Raw genomic sequence first — 19,164 nt, 5'->3', positions numbered from 1 at the left:
GTGTCCAACTAACTCAGTTTCCAATCATAAAATATGTATTCCTGCTTGTCTCAGTCTATCAGGGAGATCGCCTACTTTCTGATCCTGCATGCAAGGGGCAGGAGCAGCTGCTGCAGTGAACAGTACACAGACAGAAACACCGCTCTTAGCAACAACAGCGGCAAACAACTAAACCTTCAAGTGCGGTTACGCTTCGCTAGAGTCAATACAATACAGGCATGCCATCACTCTCTCCCTCCATCATGGCACTGGCTGGGACGCTATGAGAGACGTTAATGGAAAAGCATCCCATGTCTGAATGAGAGATTACTGCCATTTCCTCAGGCTGATGAAGCCAGCCTTGCTACGTCTCCAAAAAACCATCTGAAACATCTGACTCTTCTTCATGTCGATCTACTGTCCACTTGTCCATTTTAACTTATTGGGCGTTAAGCGATAAAGGCACTTTAAAAAAAAAATGAATGCCAGCTTGCAATAAATAAATTTATCAGAGATATCAGCATTTTATGATTTAATTTTTTTAATTAGTTTGTTATTGCCCAGTTTGTCATTTTTGCAGACTCTTGAGTGTTTAGGTTACCATACGTACCATTGAGGGGAAGAGGGTTGTCCCCTCCTGGGTGGGGAAAACCAAGACGACCTACATAGGGAAACACAACAAAAAAAACCTTTTGTTATTCTCATATAAACATTCCTATAAATCTATTATTATATTTTCACTGACCAGCTGAAAGAAAAATCTGTATTTTATTAAGAATATGAAAGATATAGTAATAAAATGGCTGTCACTAATGTGATGTCTACTCTCCACACCAGCTACAGCCAGCTAAAAACAATGTGACGTAAGACAGCACCACTAACACTATCAATCAGTACTTTGTATTTGGAAAAGGGCTGTTACCATAATAATCCTCTCGACAATTACAGCAGTGCACTAATTAAATTGCCTATTCTGCGCATAATATAGGGACAGTTGGTGACTTTACTTTGTTATAAGTTCTTTTAAAGTGTTAATCCAGAGCAGGCTTTAGCTGGGACAGCTATGATCACAACCTTTGTTACCGCTGCATGTTTCTCCTACATCTATGGGACATCAACTATCTCTTTCCCTCTTATCACCTCGTTATTCTCCAAGCCTCATGCTATAGATTTTAGCCATTTGCCAAGACCCTCTTGCATATGCACACACCTGCGCCTACACAAACATGTTATGATTCCAAACAAGCTTCGAAGTTATGCAAGGCCCACTTGCTGCAGAGGGATAATGACATGAAAGAGCTCAAATAGTACCACCATTGTTGAGTGGGTAATGAGTGCCCTCTGATTGGTGCATTCCAACGCCTTGGTCACATGGAAATCTGTTGGCTCCTCCCACCATAGTTTGCCTAGAACTATGGGGGGGGGGGCAAAAAAAAAAACAGAACCCCATAGAACAGAAAAAAAACAGAACCCCGACTCAGAGCACAGAAACCAGGACAGACCACCTGCAGCTTTGAAACACGCCGCTCGATGATAATATTCGACTGTGTAGCGCATGCATCATCATTGTCTGAATAAAAATGCAATAAAATGCGTTCAGTTTAATCAAAATAAGCTCAAAGGTGGCAACCAAACCAAACTAAAATCCTCTGGCCTACAATTCAGACCTTAGTGATGTGATGACACTAACCTAAGTCCATCTGAGCACCACCTGCTATTCTGAATTTTAAAGGGCTATAATGGTCTCCGAGGATCACACGAGTAGGCACCATATCCCCGTGTGTCTGCAGGACTGTGTGTGCCCGCTCTGTGAACCTGATTTGCATGCTGTTGGCTACATGTGCGTACAGTACTGTAACAGTTAAAGCACATGCATGCAGAGCACACAAAAGACGAGGGGGCGTGTGTGTGTGCGTGCATGGGGCGGGTGAACAGAGGGATCCTTTCTGTCAGTCAGGACAATGCTGGAAGGGATTCAAAGCTCCTTGTACTGTAGACATTTTGTCTCGCCCGCTCCCTTGCTTCATTGCTCTCACTTTGTTCAATATGTTAAGCCGGAATGAGAAATTGCTGCCCTGCTTATGTGTATCTAAATGTGCTTGTGTATGAATTCTGCCACAGTTTGTTATGTAGATGCATGTATGCATGTGACGGAGAGAAAGAGCAAAAACCGGCCCGGAGAAGAGTCGCTGTAATTATAATATAATATTTGTTATGCATCAAATTATTGTCTAAAATTATTTACTTTTTGTCATCTTTCTTCAGACAAGCTTTGCAGACAACAGAAAAATGTAAACATACCTGACCACACAGAAAAAGGTTCTGAGAATGCCATTGAGCTAATATTAGCATCAAAGAAGCAGAGAACATCTACTTTACATGTATTATAGGATGTATACATATCATATTCTATCATATTTATAGGAAGTTGGGCTTAAAAATCACTTCTGCAAACCAGACTATGCAGTATTTTGAAATTGTGATGAAGTAATGTAAAGCAGAAGCTTTGTGGTTTTTAGAAGAGAATTTTGACTTCTCTTCCTGTGTTTTCTTGGATCCATCAGTGGAGCTAAAGCACCAAAACATGTTTAATGAGGCAGACTTCTAATTTTCTTCTGCTAATACTGAAGAAACATTTACTAAGATTTGACAGCACAACATTATACCGCCACTGAGCCCGATAGGTCCAAGGTTTAAAGAAGTGATCTTGCTGTAGCATCCCATATTTAAAAATTTCTCTAAAACTTTTCTTTTGTATTTATTCTGCTAATAAACTGATGTGTATAGTAAGCGTTTTTATGGAACATAAAGCTATGCATATATTACGCACGACATCGCTCCCATTTAGAGATTTTTTATACCACATTTTCATCTCATAAGAAGACTCCTATCAATTTCTGGTCCTTGACTTAAAACTTGTACAACCTAACAAAAACAACGTAATCATTATTTAAGTCCTCTGTCCTATTAAACTACTATCAAATATAACAGACAACTTTAACTGCATAGTTAGTTGCCTTTTACACTCAGCCTAAGCCTTGAGAAATCAAATGTGCTTCCTTTCAAACAATGATCATTACTAAGAACTTCAGCTCTATCCTCTTAGCCAACACTCACTATTGGCCACTGACTAACTTTTCTGTAGTCAGATTATTTCTGTGAGCGTCACCCTTTAAAACAATGATCATTGGACTCCTGTAGAATTAATTTAATATCCAATTTCCGGGTTATGATAACCAGTCAGCAGCACTGTTTGCTATCAAATAAATGTTTCCTTTTAATGCTGTAAGACCAATACTGTATGTTAAAAAAGTATCATTGTTCTTGGCAACGTCTACACCAACATGTTAAAAAATTAGCATGCAACTTCTTCAAACTTTTTGGACCAAAACTATTTCACAACACTATTTTGTATGAAAAGCTTAGCAGCAGCGATCATTAGAAAACAACGACAGTGTCAGTTGAGTTCAGCGAGGGCTCTCCCATCTCTCATAATTCCCATTTAAAGAAAGCCTAAGCCCTCATGAATCTCTCTGCATCTGCTTCTTAAAATTCATGAGAAAGAGGTTATACCTATTGCACCATGCTCAGCTATCCTTCAGTTAAGTTTGTACACTTTGTGTTTTTAATCTGGGATGCCACAGAAGTAGCTTTAATTGAAGCAAGCAAGCAATTTATTTATATAGCGCTTTCAGATCAGCCCCAAGCTGAACACAAAGTGCTGTACACTTGACATGCCAGAAATGATACATTGAACATGTTAAAAAATAATAAATAAAAAAATAATATAAAAAAATAATAATAAGATGATTATTAAAATGACATTTAAAATAATAAAATTAGCACAAATAGCAAAAACAATAATAAAATAGTATAAAAATGATGATGAGAATTACATTTAAAACAATTGACACTATTTATCTTATGGTTCTTTTTGCATTGCCCCTCAGTTCATCACTGTTTCTATGAAACAAGCTCACTTAAATGGACCCCTCTTCCTAAAGGCTCACTTTATGCTGATCGGCAGTCTTTGTGGAAAAAGAAGATGGTCATCTGTCAATATAAAAACCATCAGATTCAAAACAATAGTGGGTAAAAGTGCCTTTGAAAACTGCAACTTGTGGACACCACAAATATGTGCAGCAACGATGGCTACGGCAGGGCGTCTGTGTTTTGTAAATATTAAATTCATTAACTCCTTATTGTGTTATATAACAGTGGAAAAGTAGGTCAGTCAACTATTGCTATACAGGTCCATGGGAATCAACTTGCATATGAAAACGCTAACTGACGTGGAAAACATCTGCCATCAGGGAATACCATATGTAACACAGCAAGTAGAATATTAACAGCTGCACAGGAAAGGCACCTCTCTGACGCAGTTTTATGCATGCTTCGAATCACACTGAGAGGATTTCAAAAGGTTTAGTCTTTTATTTTGATAAATGACCAGATTCTCTATGTCATTTACATGTGTGATTTTGTCCCCTCCTGACCTGCTATGTGCAGCCTGATATGGCTTCCAAGCAAAAACAGACTATTAGACACAGTTTCAAGCAATGTCGTGTGTAGAGCTGCTTGTGAAATGCACTGCCATCAGCTCTGGCATAAGCCAGAATGCAACATAGTCTCACCCAGCTGCATTTGTCGCACCCAGAATAATCGAATATATGGATATGACAGAAAATGTAAAGAAGAAGAATAGAAGCCACGAGGAGAATTTTGTTTTTGTTTGTCTTGGTTTGTGTTTTTTATGATGAGTGGGAAGAAGAAAGAAGGAAAAGGAAGAGAGGTGTGAGCTGACTGCTACGCACTGTGGCCTTTCGTAATATTGCCGATGATAGCACAAAGAGAAGACAAAGCCTCTACATGGCTGACCTGTGGAGGAGGTGAAACCTCTCTGCTAAAAACTGAGGCGTTAACTGATAAATTATTGTGTGTGAGCTGTTGTTCCTTTGTGCGGCCAAATAAGCTACAATCCATAACAAAGACAAGTGTTTAAAGGTAAAGCCTGCTTGCACATTAACATTTTTTTCCTCTTGTATTGCACACCTTATATGAGGACAACTGCCAAATGCAAAATAACGAGCGTACTGCAAAGTGTTTGCATGTTATATTGTGAAACTCATTTTCAGCGAGGTCAGTTGACATGCACTGAATAACTATTGCACACCAGCTATTTACTGGACAAATAATGACAAGATCAGTATCATATTATGTGTGCCATCTGTGGGAAAATATGATGAATCTAAAACGATAAAGGTCCATACAACTACCTCCAGCGCATCACAGGTTTTCTAAAAATACAGACATGCTAAATGGTAAGCATACACTTTCAGCATATACACTCATTTCCTGTACTGAATCCACAGTAAAAAAAATTCCCTGCCTATAGAACAGGGAAAAATGTACGGTTGCTGGAAGTTACAGGCTGATGCTGGGAGACATCTGTCGCACCAAAAACCTCGTCGTTGGTCACAAACAGATTGAAACATATTGCCGCAACCAACACACTTCAAAAGGCGAAACCTTTATGCTGGAGACTCACTTTTTGCTAGCGACTGGTGGTTGTCAGACATTCACCAACCAGTGTCTAGGTCTGTGTGACTACAGCAGTCTATGAAAAAACAGCTCTGCTGTTAACGCGATGTCAAATTAAAAACAGTAAACAGAAAAAAAAATGCTGCTGGTCTGCTTAGTGTTTCATGATCTTGATTGACAACTGGCATCTTTACCTTTCAGGCTGTCCTGCTCAGCTCTCATGATGTCAATCAGGGAGCTCTCCAGAGTGTTCATGTTGAAGCTGTCAAATGACCTGGTGCGCTCCTAAACAGAGGAGAGAGAAAAGAAACACTGTGTCACATTTTTAGCCTGCTTCAAAGACATGCAGTTAACACAACTATAAAAAGAAATGGTGTTAATTGTTAAAGCGGAGCAACGAAGAAATTGCCTTATTAATGCGACAATGACTTGGTTAATATCCAAGCTGGCCAAAGACTGTCTTGCCACAAGACAGACATTTTCACTCTTAACTTAGAAAATTTACATAATGGTGAAAACTTCCTGCAATACTTAAAGACTTTTGACCAAAAAGAGTTAAAAAAGGGGAACAGTCACATGCTTTCCTGTTTCTTCTCACCTCACTTGAGCTTGTTTCAAAGACTTGACAGAAAGCTTTGTTTCTCTCAATGTGAGAGACTGTACAGGTACACATAGACTTAGTATTGGTTTAAATTGTTTTAAAAGTAAGAAATGAGAAATAAAAAAAGTTATAGCATTTTCTTGGCTCACGTTGTGTTCAGCTTTATTGTGTGGGCCTAGAAGGGCTCATCCCAAAGTAGCTTAAAAAATTATCTGTAGGTGTGTATCTACCAATGGGAAGAAGAATTAAATGTTGTTCTTTTCTTTTATTAAATCTAGCTTTTGCTCTCAGCAGTTGATTTCTCTCATCTTATAAGATGCTGTTATGTGCTTAATTACTATGTGTTTAATTCAACCCTAATTTCTTTTCTTGCATGTTTTTGTGTGCTTTTCCTGCTGTGCAACTTGCAAAGTAAACACAACTAAGCAATAAACAGACTCGTTCAATGAGGCAACATAATGAAAGTCAAGAGAAAAACAAGCAGTCAAATGAAGCATGAGCCAAGCAAATTCCTGGGCAAAAGCTTTGTCACCTACAACAAGGGCATCCTTGGCATATCAGCCAGCCACACTGGATATAATTGTATGCACACACAAATACGTGTTAACACGCACACACCCATACGATGTGTATATACAAAATATTCTCACACGAAAAACATGTACCCATAAACAAACACACACACTCCAAGTGGCATGCTGATAAGGTTTCAGTGCCGACTCCACCTCAGCCAGACAAAATATGCAGTCTATGTCAACAACTTCTAAAGAAAGTGATCAACTCTTTTGGTTTCCATTCCTCTGAAAGAACCAAAAGTTAAATATGAAATAATTATTATTCGCATCTCGCTTTTCAATGTCTCATTGCTTCCTTCCTCCTCCTTAACCATTTTCCAAGCCATTCTCTAACAAATACCAACTTCAAAAGTAGAAATGCCTTAAAAAAAAACCTTTATATTCCTCATGCATGTGTCAGAGATCTCATACTTGACAAAGGCAGCAATTGTTCTAGCTAGAAGTTGTTGTTCATAGCTGTACCCTATGACTAAAAAGTTTAGTCATGTTTATTCTCTCAAAACTTGGTCACGACTGAATATGCATGCCCTACTTCCAGTTTGGTATCTAGTCCATCGACTACTTGATTATTTAAGGTTTTTTTTAAATGAGAAACAATCTCTAACTAATTTGTAGAGCGGCAGTCAAAGAAAAGCAACCATTAGCATTTTGTGTAAATATGTAAAAACATAAAATAGATTACTACAATTTAACAAAAAAAAAAAAAAAAAGACAAGAGAAGGAATGGCTGCCTAACTACCAACTGTTAGGCTTCTAAAATAACAATGCCAGAACACACCTGATGTGTTCAGGTTTAACGCTGTAAAAACATCCACTTAGAAGCAATTGAACCTGACAGGATGATTGACAGATCAGACTTCCAAACCATGTCAGCAACGCAGTGTTAAAATAACAAAAGCATCAGTGTGAAACAATGTGGCCTGTTTCTTTTTAAACCTAATTAGCGGACAGTTCAGATGAAATGTGGAAAACTCTAAATCCAAATTTAAAAACTATAAGCAAAGTAAGCAGTAAACTCATACAGTTCAGGTGTAGCAACAGTTCGAATGATGGTCAGAAAACTTCTGCCTCGAGAAAAACAGAAGTGTTAAATAACTGAAATAAAGCATGACACAGAAACAAGTTCACCGTTTCAGACAAAACAGAGAAAACATCCTGACAATAACACTACATAGTCAGCTCTGCCCTGGGCCTGACTGATAATGGGCAGAGAATTACCCATCATGTCACTAAGGCTGCATTATCAGTCACTCTTTAAATTTACTATGTTGTTTCTTCAGCAGCATCGATGCAAAGATCTCTGGTGTTAAACCAGCAACCAATTCGAAGCCTAACGGCAAACTACAGGCAGTGTCAGAAAAGACTAAGAAATGTTCATTGTCCTTTGTGTTACCATGCTAAAAGGCTCAGAAGAAACACACCTATCTAAGTGAACTACACTTCAAGAGTTGACTAGGAGGGCAACACACTTTTTTCTCTTTTTCTCATTAATCTACCGTCCGGTGTCTGGAGTTGTTCACCAAAATTCAATATCTACTATCTGATCGGCTTGAAAAGCGTGGTTGGGTATCTGGCACACTTGGCTGGTAAAACAGCCAAACTTCCCAGCTGTAGCCAAATTTCTTACCAGCATTTGAGCTGACTACAACAGAAACAACACTGTGGCAGAACACACCCAATGCACTAACTCTCTCTCCCTCAAAACAAATATCAACATGGGGATACAGGCCAGATTGTGTCCACCATTTTCTCATATCCGCTTCAGTATGTGCACTTGCGCTATTGCCTGAGGACAAATAAGTCAAACACTCCAAGGCAAGGGAAGCAGAAACAGAGTCCAGGTTTGGTTTCTGCCTTAAGTATACAAGGGTAATGAGTATATTCCAACATGATGACAAATGCATACAAATAGGAAGCGGACAATGCTGTACGCATTTTTGGATTCGCACACTTTATTTACCATCATATGTGGGCGGTGTAGTATGACAGGGTAATTCTATCATAAGGTTTCTGGATAATACAAATTCATTTTGTGGCTGAGATGGACTCAGTATGGTGGACTTGAGGCCTGGCTGGTTCTCTGCAGTTGCTAAGCATTAGCCTGGAGAGTGATTAATCATCAGATTTCTGCATCTCTCTCGCTCTCAACAACTGGCCAGCTGTCCAGCAAAGAGCTTATCCCTGACAGATTGCAAGCATGCACAGATGCACGCACATTAGCCACAAGCAAGAAAAATGACGGTTTATATGGTAGTTCTTGTAATCTATGAACACGGCCTAATGCATACACTTAAATTTGCATGCAGCCCATTCACACTGCAAAATCATCTCTTGCAGAAACATGGAACCCTGAAGCAGTCTATTTGAAGCTGATAATGTAAACAGTGACAGTGCAGGGTTTTTTTCCTTTTACTATGCATGATAGGTGTGAATTGTTGGTTGTATGCAGCAAGGCAACCTTACTCTACCAGGCCCGGTGCCATTTGCTGCTTGTTTGACACTGAATTAAAAACTATGCACCAAACTAATCATTTAAAATTTTAAATTGTCATGACTATTATCCAGAATAAGGATTATGGAACACACAAAAATGGGCTTATTATTTATTATTCAATTACAATTACCTCTCAGATAATTTGACTTTTTTAGCCAGTAATTCTTATCAATCTAAAATTAATAATCAATTCTTTTTTTTTCCCCCTTTCTTTTTTTGTTTAATTTGGGACCTATGCATTGTCTAAGAAGCTTATTTGAAATGCTTGACAAAAGCGTACTGGGCCACACATGATCAGAAATTGGTTCATCTGTCATTCAATCTATGGTTCATTAAATTCTGGTATGGGTTAGCTTTACAACCAGTGCATAAAGTGCTGCACACAGCACACACTAGTTGCTTAACACTGACTGAAAAAGTAGTCTAGGTAGATCTGGGCTTTGCCATTCTGGGCTCACTGGTATATTTAGACAGAGTCAATTCCAATCATTTTTAGACATCTATAAAAAACAATGTCTATTTTTGACAGGAGATATTTATTTGGACAGGAGAGCCTATCATCGGATCCATCTATAACAGAGACCACCGACAACACGCTGCCTTTAATATCATAAAAGCTCAAGTCAAGCATGTTTGGAAAAAAACAAAAAAGCAAACAAAACCAGGGCTGGGCCTAGCTACCACTGTGTGACTGCTCCCTCTAAACAGAATTTAATCTTTAGCAGCACCAAACTGAGCAACCTCCAACAGATTTTCATGGCATGTAGAGTCATCAAAGAATGATTAAATCCAACATGCTGTGGGTGATTAACTCTCAACATTAATCATCAATGTCATCTGGCTGTTAAGATAAAATGGAAGCTGTGGCAGGGTAAAGGGATGCACAACATAAAGGCAAAAAAGAGTAAGGATACACTGGTGATGTGTAATTTGTCAGGGCTGTAGAATTTGGAGGTTATTTAATAGTTCGCTTATATTCAATTGTCGGAAGGTTGAGCTTTTAATTACATCCCTGAGATTTGTAAAAGATAGAAAGGCCAAAGAAGGAAGGTAGATACAGCTGTTAAAGAAAGGGGAGAGTAAAAGTGAATAGTGAGGTAATTCATCATAAAAAGAGGAAAAATGTAGTACAGGAAAGGGAAACAAGTTGCTCTTTTGATGCTTGTGATCATTTAGTTATCACAAAATAAATATAAAGTTGATAAAAACCCATTCCATCCATGTTTTGACAGGTAACACAAAGGTCCAATGACAAGGAGAATAGCAGAGTTTGAGCCACATCAGGTTAACCTGACCTGCAAAGCGTAGGAAGAGCAGCAGGTAGTGGCACATGCGCTAATGTCTGGACTCCTGCAACCACGTACAGTAGAACGTCAGGAGTATGAGCGAGCTAAAGGACAAAATGACACCAGAAAATGTTAACGAAAACTCATGCATTACAGAGCACGACACCCCAGAGGACACGGTCCAAGGCTCAGAAGACTGGGACAAAACGGTTTGAATCAACAGAAAAGTATTGATGCCATTTTTAGTGATTTCTTTTCCATTCTTAAAATGTGGATCCATTTTATTTATTTGGAACTGACCAAAGAATTTAGACATTTGTTTGCGTTCTTCTGTCACAGAACTTTTTAACTGATTAGAGTTGTCACTTTGTTATATATACCTATTTCATTTTAAAATGCAGACCAGAAATAAATATTTAAATCAAAATCAACCTTACATCATCACAAGTAAAAAGTCAAAATTATATACTGATCGATAGACTGACATTAAAGAAAAGAATGGTGATTAAAAAAAAAAAATGTCCACATTGCTCAGCTCTGGTGATTGTACTAAACAGTAATATTAACTACTCCCAGCTGCCAAAAACAACCAAATGCACAGTGTTGTCTGAACAGTGTGTGCGTTTGGGTTTTAAAACAAGTGACAAAGGGAGGCGTTCAAGCAGTATTTGCACTGCTTGGGGATAAGATTAAAACAACTCACTTACTGTATGCATTCAGCAAAGCTACCTATAATAAGACACCTGAACATAAACTTTCCTTTGTCAACTCTTTTTTGTTATATCAAATTTTGCTGAACACATATTTCAGTGACTAATTAGGGCTTATGCACACACGTATACACAAGTGCCCTTTCTTCCTGCTGCAGAGCGACTGTCAAGGGCGTAAGAAGGGCACAATGAGGCTGTATGAGCAAGAGAGTTGTGTGCTTCCCAGTGCACCGCTCATTAGTTAAAAAAAAAAAAAAAGAAAAGAAAGTTTTTTTTCTAATTTAACACCACTGTCACAAGGACCAGTGGTAATGGTTTTAACCTTGGGCTTCAAATGACCGAGAGAATTTGTCTGAAATGGCATGACAGTTTTCATGCAGAACATCACAGGTAGGCAAGGAAGGGTACCTGAAAGGCCTGGGGCTTATCTTTAAAGCAAATTTGTCAGTGTCAGCGTGATTGTGTTCAGGAACCATAAGGTGTTGTGTTTAACACAGGCAAATGGGCAGGTCTACAGTTCAATTACCTGATACGTGAGTATTTATACTCATATATATATATGTGTTTTGGGGTTAGGGAGTTATAAATGTACTTTTGCCGTGTTTGAAATGTATTATTAATACATCTGTGAAAAACCGCAGCAATAATTCTACCATTGCACCCCAAAAAAAGGGTTAATCCATGCAAACCATTTGCCATTGCCACACCTGACATCCTACTGATCCCACAAAAATATATCAGTTTAAGAATAAGCAGATCGCTCCAGGACACAAATGAGGTATGAACAAATAAAAATGAGCAGAAGAAAATTACTTATTGGAATAAATTCAGGCAATAATAAAATAACATTTAGCTTTGCTTACTTGCTAATCCAGAACTTACACTTCTGCTGTAAAGTGAAAGTTTTATTTCAGGAGTTCACAGTACATATATGAACGGATGTTCACACATACCTCTCTTATCTCTTCTCAACCGGAGTTTACAAACAATGTTTTCTGTCTGCCATTACCAGACATAATAAATAGCTACATTTTACTCTCGGTTTTATCAGGCAAAAAGCAACAGGCCTTGCTTTTTCATCCACTTCCATGGCTTTGTTTGTCAAACTTTTATTTACTGACAATTAACTCTGGACAGGATAGAGTTTACCCAACTGCACTTCCTCTAGTTCACACTCAATATTTTCTGCAACATATTTTCATTAAAGATTCAGATGTTAGCGGTTTTCACGCATGTACTGCAACCCTTGGACTTTGTAGAATATAACCAACAATTCAGTTCATGTAAATACTGAATATGATCTTTAGGCTCCTGAGCGCCATCCATCCAGTTATACATCCATCCATTTTCTTAATCCGATTCAGGATTGGGGTTGGGGTCTGAGGTCTGGAGACTCTCCCAACCGTCATGGTGTGAGAGGAGAGGAAGACCCTCGACAAGTCGCCAGTATATAGCAGCACTAACACAGAGACAGCCAATTAACCTAACATGGATGTCACTGGACTGTAGGAGGAAGATTTAGTATCTGGAGGCAAAAGGGAAACATGGAGACACAGGACCTTCTTGCTGAGAGGCGACAGCTCTAACCACTGTGCCACCCACTCCAGAGCTACAGTATTTTCCAAACATGCATCCATTTTCTTAACCTCTTATCAAATTCAGGGTCACAGGAGAGCTGGAGCCCATGTAAGCTGACGCAGGGCATCCAACTACAAATATTTAAAGCACAGGCTTATCGGGTAAAAACAAACGGCCTAATAGTCTAATATTCGTAGCGCAAACCAGCGTACAACCCCATGTACTGGTCATTTACAGGTCTAATTTTACATAAAAAGTAGCGTTGTTTTGGTTAAAGCGATATGTAAAACCACACTCTGCAAAGAAGATTTTCTGGTCATACACAGAGACAGTTTTAATAATGTACCTTCAGATAACAGCATCATTATTTCTAAGCTGCACAAACAGTCAGGAGCACTGTAACCAACAGTTACCCAGGTGGCTTACTGAGGCAATATCCTGTGCTGGCTTCTCTACCTCAGACCCTGCAGGTCTTGACCTGGTCACTGGCCAGATTTACCAGTCTGAAACCACTCAGTACACCTGACACAGCAGCAGGCTTCTGACCTTGAAATTCACGGGTGAAGAATTAGAGGACAAAGAGGGAAAGAATAACAGATAGAAGAAGAAGAAAATGAAGACTTCCCTGACATTTAAAAAGTACACATTTCTGGTCAACGGTTATTTACTAAGTGAACTGTGTGCTAGCAGTTAGCAGCAGTGTGTCTGGATAGTTAACCACTGTAACATATCTGACTGGTTGCATATTGATTTATTGTGTTTATGTGCAACGAGTTTATAGTGCAAAGGTCACAAAAGTACTGACTTACAGAAATCATCTATGTTACACGTTTACGACATTAAAAATGCACAAAGAAGCAGATGTGATGAAATAGGAGTTATTTCGTCAAACACAGAAGGCCTGAATAATGCCCAACTGATCCTTCATCTGTTGTGTGTGCTAAAACTCCAACAGTTGAGGCTTAAAGGAGAAGGGATATGACACAGGTCTGTTTAGTTCACAGTTACACAAACTACAGTGTTTCATTTACCAAATCCGGGAGTGCCTTGTGTAAGACAACTTGTGTAATCAGTCATCTGAACAATGCCCGATCTCAACAAACATTGACAAGAACCATTTTAAAAACGGTTTTAAAGAAAGCAAAACAAAGCCATCTTTCCCATAAATTTCTGTAGCTACGGGAGTAAATGGATAGGAAACTGCTTAAGGCAACTGATCAGATGGATGTGGCAATTTTCATGTCACATGTATATGCAAGCATGGATAATGAGCGCCAAACAACACTTGGATAGATGTATTTAAGAGTGAAATATACAGAGAAGGCACTGGCAATTAAATGTGACGCTTGGTTGGCTGTGCAGTAATTTAACAATGGTTTCTACAGTAACCACTTCAACACAACATCATGACCTACAGTACATCCTCACACCAAAATGAAACATTTCAAGATTCGATTGTTTTGTGGTGGATCAAAATGGACAAAAAAAGAAAAAAGAAAAACAACTGATGTGATTCAGAATTTGACAGACTTATAAGCAAATCCTCATTTACATGTAGTAAACTATCTCAGTTGGAACAAATCCTAATATCCACATGAAGTGCATATGAAGTGAATGTTCCAAAGCGGCTGCATTACACAATGCGACAAGCAGCACCGATACAGATCTGAATGGAAGATGTAACTACAGGCAAAACAATACCGATCCACATGCACGCAAAGCGAGGCGAAAACAAATCTGCGTGAACTGATCATGTCCGACTTGCCATTACGCCACCGTGCATATGCTTGAAAAGTACAGATTCACGAAGGAGATGTTCTTGAAGAAAAGAAGGAAAAGTGGAGATTGTGGCAGGTTTCAAAATGAGCTTGAGGACTATAAATATACACAGCAATTTCTTAACAGTCATTGTTATCCTTTTTTGGTTATTGAAACCTATATTTTAAATGCGTTGTTATTTTAAAAAAGGAGTTACACTTACATAATCAGTCCCTCTCCCTCTCTCAGACATGCACACCGACAGGGAGGCCATTCTACGCCCATCCTCCATCTGCCCTTGCAGTATCAAGGGGGCAAGAGGACAATGCTACTTTAGTTGATTTGATTCAACCACAAGGAAGAACAACATACTGCAGCTACAGGAAAGCTAGCTTAACTCTAACACCAGGATGTAACAGTCAGGCTTCTCTTGTTGCAGAAACCCAAATCTGATCTACAGGCTGTTTGACACCAGTTGTAACCCTTTTATATTAATCAGCATTTAAATCTACAAAGCATGTTGGGAACTTCTTTCTCGTTATACTTTTTCTGGTCTTTTTTTTTAAGCCAACAGCTTTTTTTGTACCATCCAACCATGCTAATCTGTAATTTTGTGCTCATGAAGACATAACAGCTGCGTATGTGCACCTCTGCACAAAGCAGGGAGGAGGATGGAGACAAAGTGAGAAACAGGAGAGCCTCCCCCCTTCCAGCATGAGCAGAAAGTGATGCTTCTATAAGATCACTATAGTATTCCATCACTGATGACCCCGTTCACATATCACAACAAATGATTTTGCATACAACTAATTAACTTAAGAGGATGGATATTAGCTGAACAGGTAATACAGAACTAGGTCACAACATTTTCCCGGTTATTTATTCAATTTAAGCTTTTTAAATCTTTTTCACATGTAACAACTGTTAATAGAAGCAATAGGATGAAGTTATAAATTATCAAACTACCTTGTTACAATTTTAGTTATCTTTTTTTAACCTACAATGCTAAATAAGTGAGCCACCATCCTTGTAATTATGCGGCCAGAAAACTAGCTAAAAGAGAGAGGATGTTCCTAATATTGTCCTCTTAAGGGAAGTCCACACAGCAAGTGTGGTGACAATTAGAGACCACAGAAGGTCACTGACATTTAGTGGCTTTAAGCAATGATGGGGTGGGAGCTAAAAAAGCTCATTTCAAACATTGGATGAACTGTACCAACACCCTGTACAAGACAAATGAGGATGTCTTTTAGCTGAATCATGCAAAGCTAGTCTAGTGGAGTCCAAGAATAAAAATATGGAACTGTAAATGAGAATAACAGGCCCCCTTTAAATAGTCTCCTCATCAAAGCAAACTGGAACAGGTCAGACACGAACCTGGGCCGCACAACTACCTACAGCAATTAGCTGTTAACAACATTAATCCTAAATAGCTACTGAGAAGCATGTGCTCCCTCTCTAATGCATGTCAAGACATGTCCGCACAGCCTTCTGGCTGCTGAGCCTGTGGAGTGTTGAGTCATTAACTGCTAATGGACAAGAAGAAAGGTCACAACAAGCATCACTTTTAACAGTTTTAAGTTCCTTTGCTTCTTTAGAGAATTTTGGATTCACTGGTAAAGAACGTGTCCAGGAAATCTGCAATCTATACGTTCAGTTAGGATGTTGAAAGGCTGCTGAATCTAAAAGGATATGCAGCCACCAGGACTATTTAACATGATCTATTTTCATCCATGACGACGACTACGGCTGACACCAACTTGCAGGGACTTTGTCACAACGTAAAAAGTAAAGGATATGAAGGGTACTTAAAGAAACATTTCACTGGATAGGCCCAAATGGGTCTATAGCCACCTCTGTCTCTTTTCCCCTCCTCCTTGTAACGACCAGCACAATCAATCATGGGCTAGATCAATAGAATGAATTTATCTCCAGGCCCCTCTACCTCTTTCCATTACAGCTGGTTTCTACATGTGACAGTACAATTATTTAAGCAGTCTTCATTGTATGTGGACCCAGCTTTTAAAATGAATGAACAGGTTGGATTTTTTTTTTTATTAAGGGGTGGCCACCCATGCCATGACATGACATACAGTAAGTGATTAATGTAACTCTAAATCTTATAAATCATCAGACTCTCTCTTACACAGTGTAATAGGTCAAGAGCCTAATATATGCAAAGCATAAAGAACTGAGCAAGGTTCATGGATCTACAGTATCACCATTTGTTGCTAATGGTTGTTTACGACTGGAACAAAAGCAATCTAACCATAATGTATTGTTATTCATCACCTAATGCAGATATAGTTTTTGACACTATTGTCTGTCGTTATACCCTCCATCGCCGTCTTCATTTTGTACCTCGCCCTCCCAGTCTCCCATTTTAAAATCTTATCATTTTTTTCTGTCCATGCTGTCTCCCCCATTCCTATATGCCCCCCCCCCCCAAATTCACGTGGCACACACCACTGCAGTGACAGAGCCACATTAGTCATCGCAAAGGACACTCAGCTATAGAAGTACAGAGTCCAATAACAGGTTTAACACAGTAGCAAAAGCATTGTGTAAATCTGTGCCCTCCTGCTGTGTCTAAAAATAGAAGCTGTACCACATAATGCTATAATATTAATAGTTCACATAAATGACATCCTGCTGTTTAATAATTCAGGTGATGAGCAGCTACAACTGAAAAATATTCAGAACCAGACATATACGCTGGACATTCATGCTTAGTATACAACATAATTGGGAAGAAAAAGAGGATAATTCCATACAGTTAGTGAAAATTCCCACTCAACCATCTGAATAAACATTTTAGAGGCAAACTGACCTGAAACGGGAAGATGTTATCGCTGCGGCCAACTCCATCATCCATCCAGGACTTGGGGTTAAAGCCTGCGGGACTGTTTCGAGGGTACTTCTGGGATGCCACATGGTTGTTAGGGAAGGTCTTCTTCAGTGGGGAGATAGAGTTAATGGGAGTCATCCCGCCATTCAGCCCGCGTCGATAATCTCTGCCTTGAGATCCTCCCCAGCCGCCACCACTACCATATCCTCCTCCGGGACTCCAGGAAGTGGAGGAGCCGGGGGAGGGAGAAGGACTCTGGTAGCTGGCTGGACCCCAGGGAGACGGGGGCTTGTTCAGGCTGTTGGACAAATGCGGCAACTGGCTGAAAGCTGCATTCCTGTGTGGGAAGGGCGGTGGCGGGTGGGGAGAAGCTGGAGAACGCCGATGCTGCTGGTGTTGGCTGTGGGGGTGCTGGAAATGGGGATGGGGTGGGGGAGCCGGGTGGTGCTGGGACAAGGCAGCAGCTGGTCCGATCTGGGGGGAGAAGTTTCCACCAAACCCTGGACTGACGTGGTGTGAGAAGTTCTGGAACAGCAGAGGCCCGTTACTGGCAGACGCCGGGTTGAAAAAGCTGACATCCTCGTTGATGATTGTTGATGGCGCAGGCGGGATGGCGGGTGACCAGTTGTTGAAGCCAGAAAGCGATGACGAGGTTGTACTGGACTGAACTGGGCCCGTACCCCCGAGACCAGATGTCTCCTGGTAATCAAAGCCTGTCAGAACAGGTGACTCAAGACGGAGCTGCTTCTCTTTTCCATTACTGCTGTCAGATGTGCCATTCTCTGTCTTGCCTTCCTCGGACCTGGCTTTTTCCAATTCTGAAATTATCCCACCGCCACTTCCACCCTCTTGGTGACTCCCGGGAGACAACTGCTGCTTTTCTTGCGTTTCTTGCATTTCCTGTTGCTGCTGTGCTTTGGGTTTTTCTGGCCCCCCCAGGATTTCGTCTTGCACGCTGTTGTGGGTGGCGGAGGCAGGGAAGAGCCAGGGAGAGCCTCCCGTGGTGCCATTCCCTGCGGCTGTGGTGCTGTTTATGAAAGCGGCAGGGCTCTGCGACACATTTTGGTGATGATGAGGGGGCTGCAGATGCGGGTGGATTCGGACCGGGAATGCAGACTTGTTGCCAGTGTTGTTTTGAACTAGAACTCCAAACCCGTAATCCCCCATTTGTTTTCTCCCCCCACAGACAAGTGCTATCCCGTGATCGTTTGGTCCTATAGAGAGAAGAGCATACAAGCATGGCATGCACTGAGTTAGCAGTCACCCACTCACATTAACCAACAGATCAAGGGATTTAGAAAAAAACAACTAAGTGAGGGGACACAGAGGCATGGAAATCTCTTTATGTGTAGGTTCTAAATGAGATCCTACACACATATAACATTCACTGTACTGTGGCTTTAGAGCTCATCCTTAAAAAAAGCCAGCCAGTTAACATTACATCTTTAGCTAATTATAACCCCGTGACGTTGCCAGATTGTCTACAGCTGAGCTGCTGGCAGCCACCAGTAAAGCCAGAACCACTGCTGTGTCGTGCATATAGTCTCCATTTGGGGACGTTTTACTAACGAAAACCAACTGACAGGCAACTAATTATCACCCAAGAAACGCACATTAGCACAAAATATCAACGAAGGCTGAAAATATTGACAGAAGAACCAACAAATCCGTCAAAAATAAAACACTCGACCTTGTTTGACAGCTGTCAGCACCCTGGGAAGAGCCCACTATCAAAATTAAGTTTATATTAATACGGCTTTTTTATCAGTCGGGCAAATTATTGTTAATTAATCG

General features: G+C 40.0%; 1 protein-coding gene and 1 long non-coding RNA gene across 5 annotated transcripts in view; both read right to left on the bottom strand.

The window, feature by feature from the left end:
* Positions 1 to 19,164, bottom strand: part of LOC146510172 (uncharacterized) — a 183,163-nt gene that overhangs the window by 122,644 nt on the left and 41,355 nt on the right. The window lies entirely within an intron of this gene.
* cpeb4b (cytoplasmic polyadenylation element binding protein 4b) overlaps positions 1 to 19,164 on the bottom strand; it is a 34,449-nt gene that overhangs the window by 14,629 nt on the left and 656 nt on the right. For 2 of the 4 annotated variants that reach the window (XM_085174198.1, XM_085174199.1), the window contains exons 2-5: positions 17,353 to 18,584; positions 14,746 to 14,814; positions 5,715 to 5,805; positions 590 to 640 (exon numbers count right to left, since the gene is read on the bottom strand). In XM_085174198.1, the coding sequence (XP_085030324.1) occupies positions 590 to 640; positions 5,715 to 5,805; positions 14,746 to 14,814; positions 17,353 to 18,537 (1,396 nt within the window). In that variant the 5' untranslated portion in view covers positions 18,538 to 18,584. The remainder of the gene's footprint in view (positions 1 to 589; positions 641 to 5,714; positions 5,806 to 14,745; positions 14,815 to 17,352; positions 18,585 to 19,164) is intronic. The other 2 variants (XM_085174200.1, XM_085174201.1) reach the window with 1 other exon arrangement.

The sequence above is a fragment of the Neolamprologus multifasciatus genome, chromosome 10, assembly GCF_963576455.1.
Source record: "Neolamprologus multifasciatus chromosome 10, fNeoMul1.2, whole genome shotgun sequence".
Lineage (NCBI taxonomy): Eukaryota > Metazoa > Chordata > Actinopteri > Cichliformes > Cichlidae > Neolamprologus > Neolamprologus multifasciatus.
Note: the sequence above shows the minus strand (reverse complement) of the source record. Positions and strands in the feature narration are given on the sequence as shown.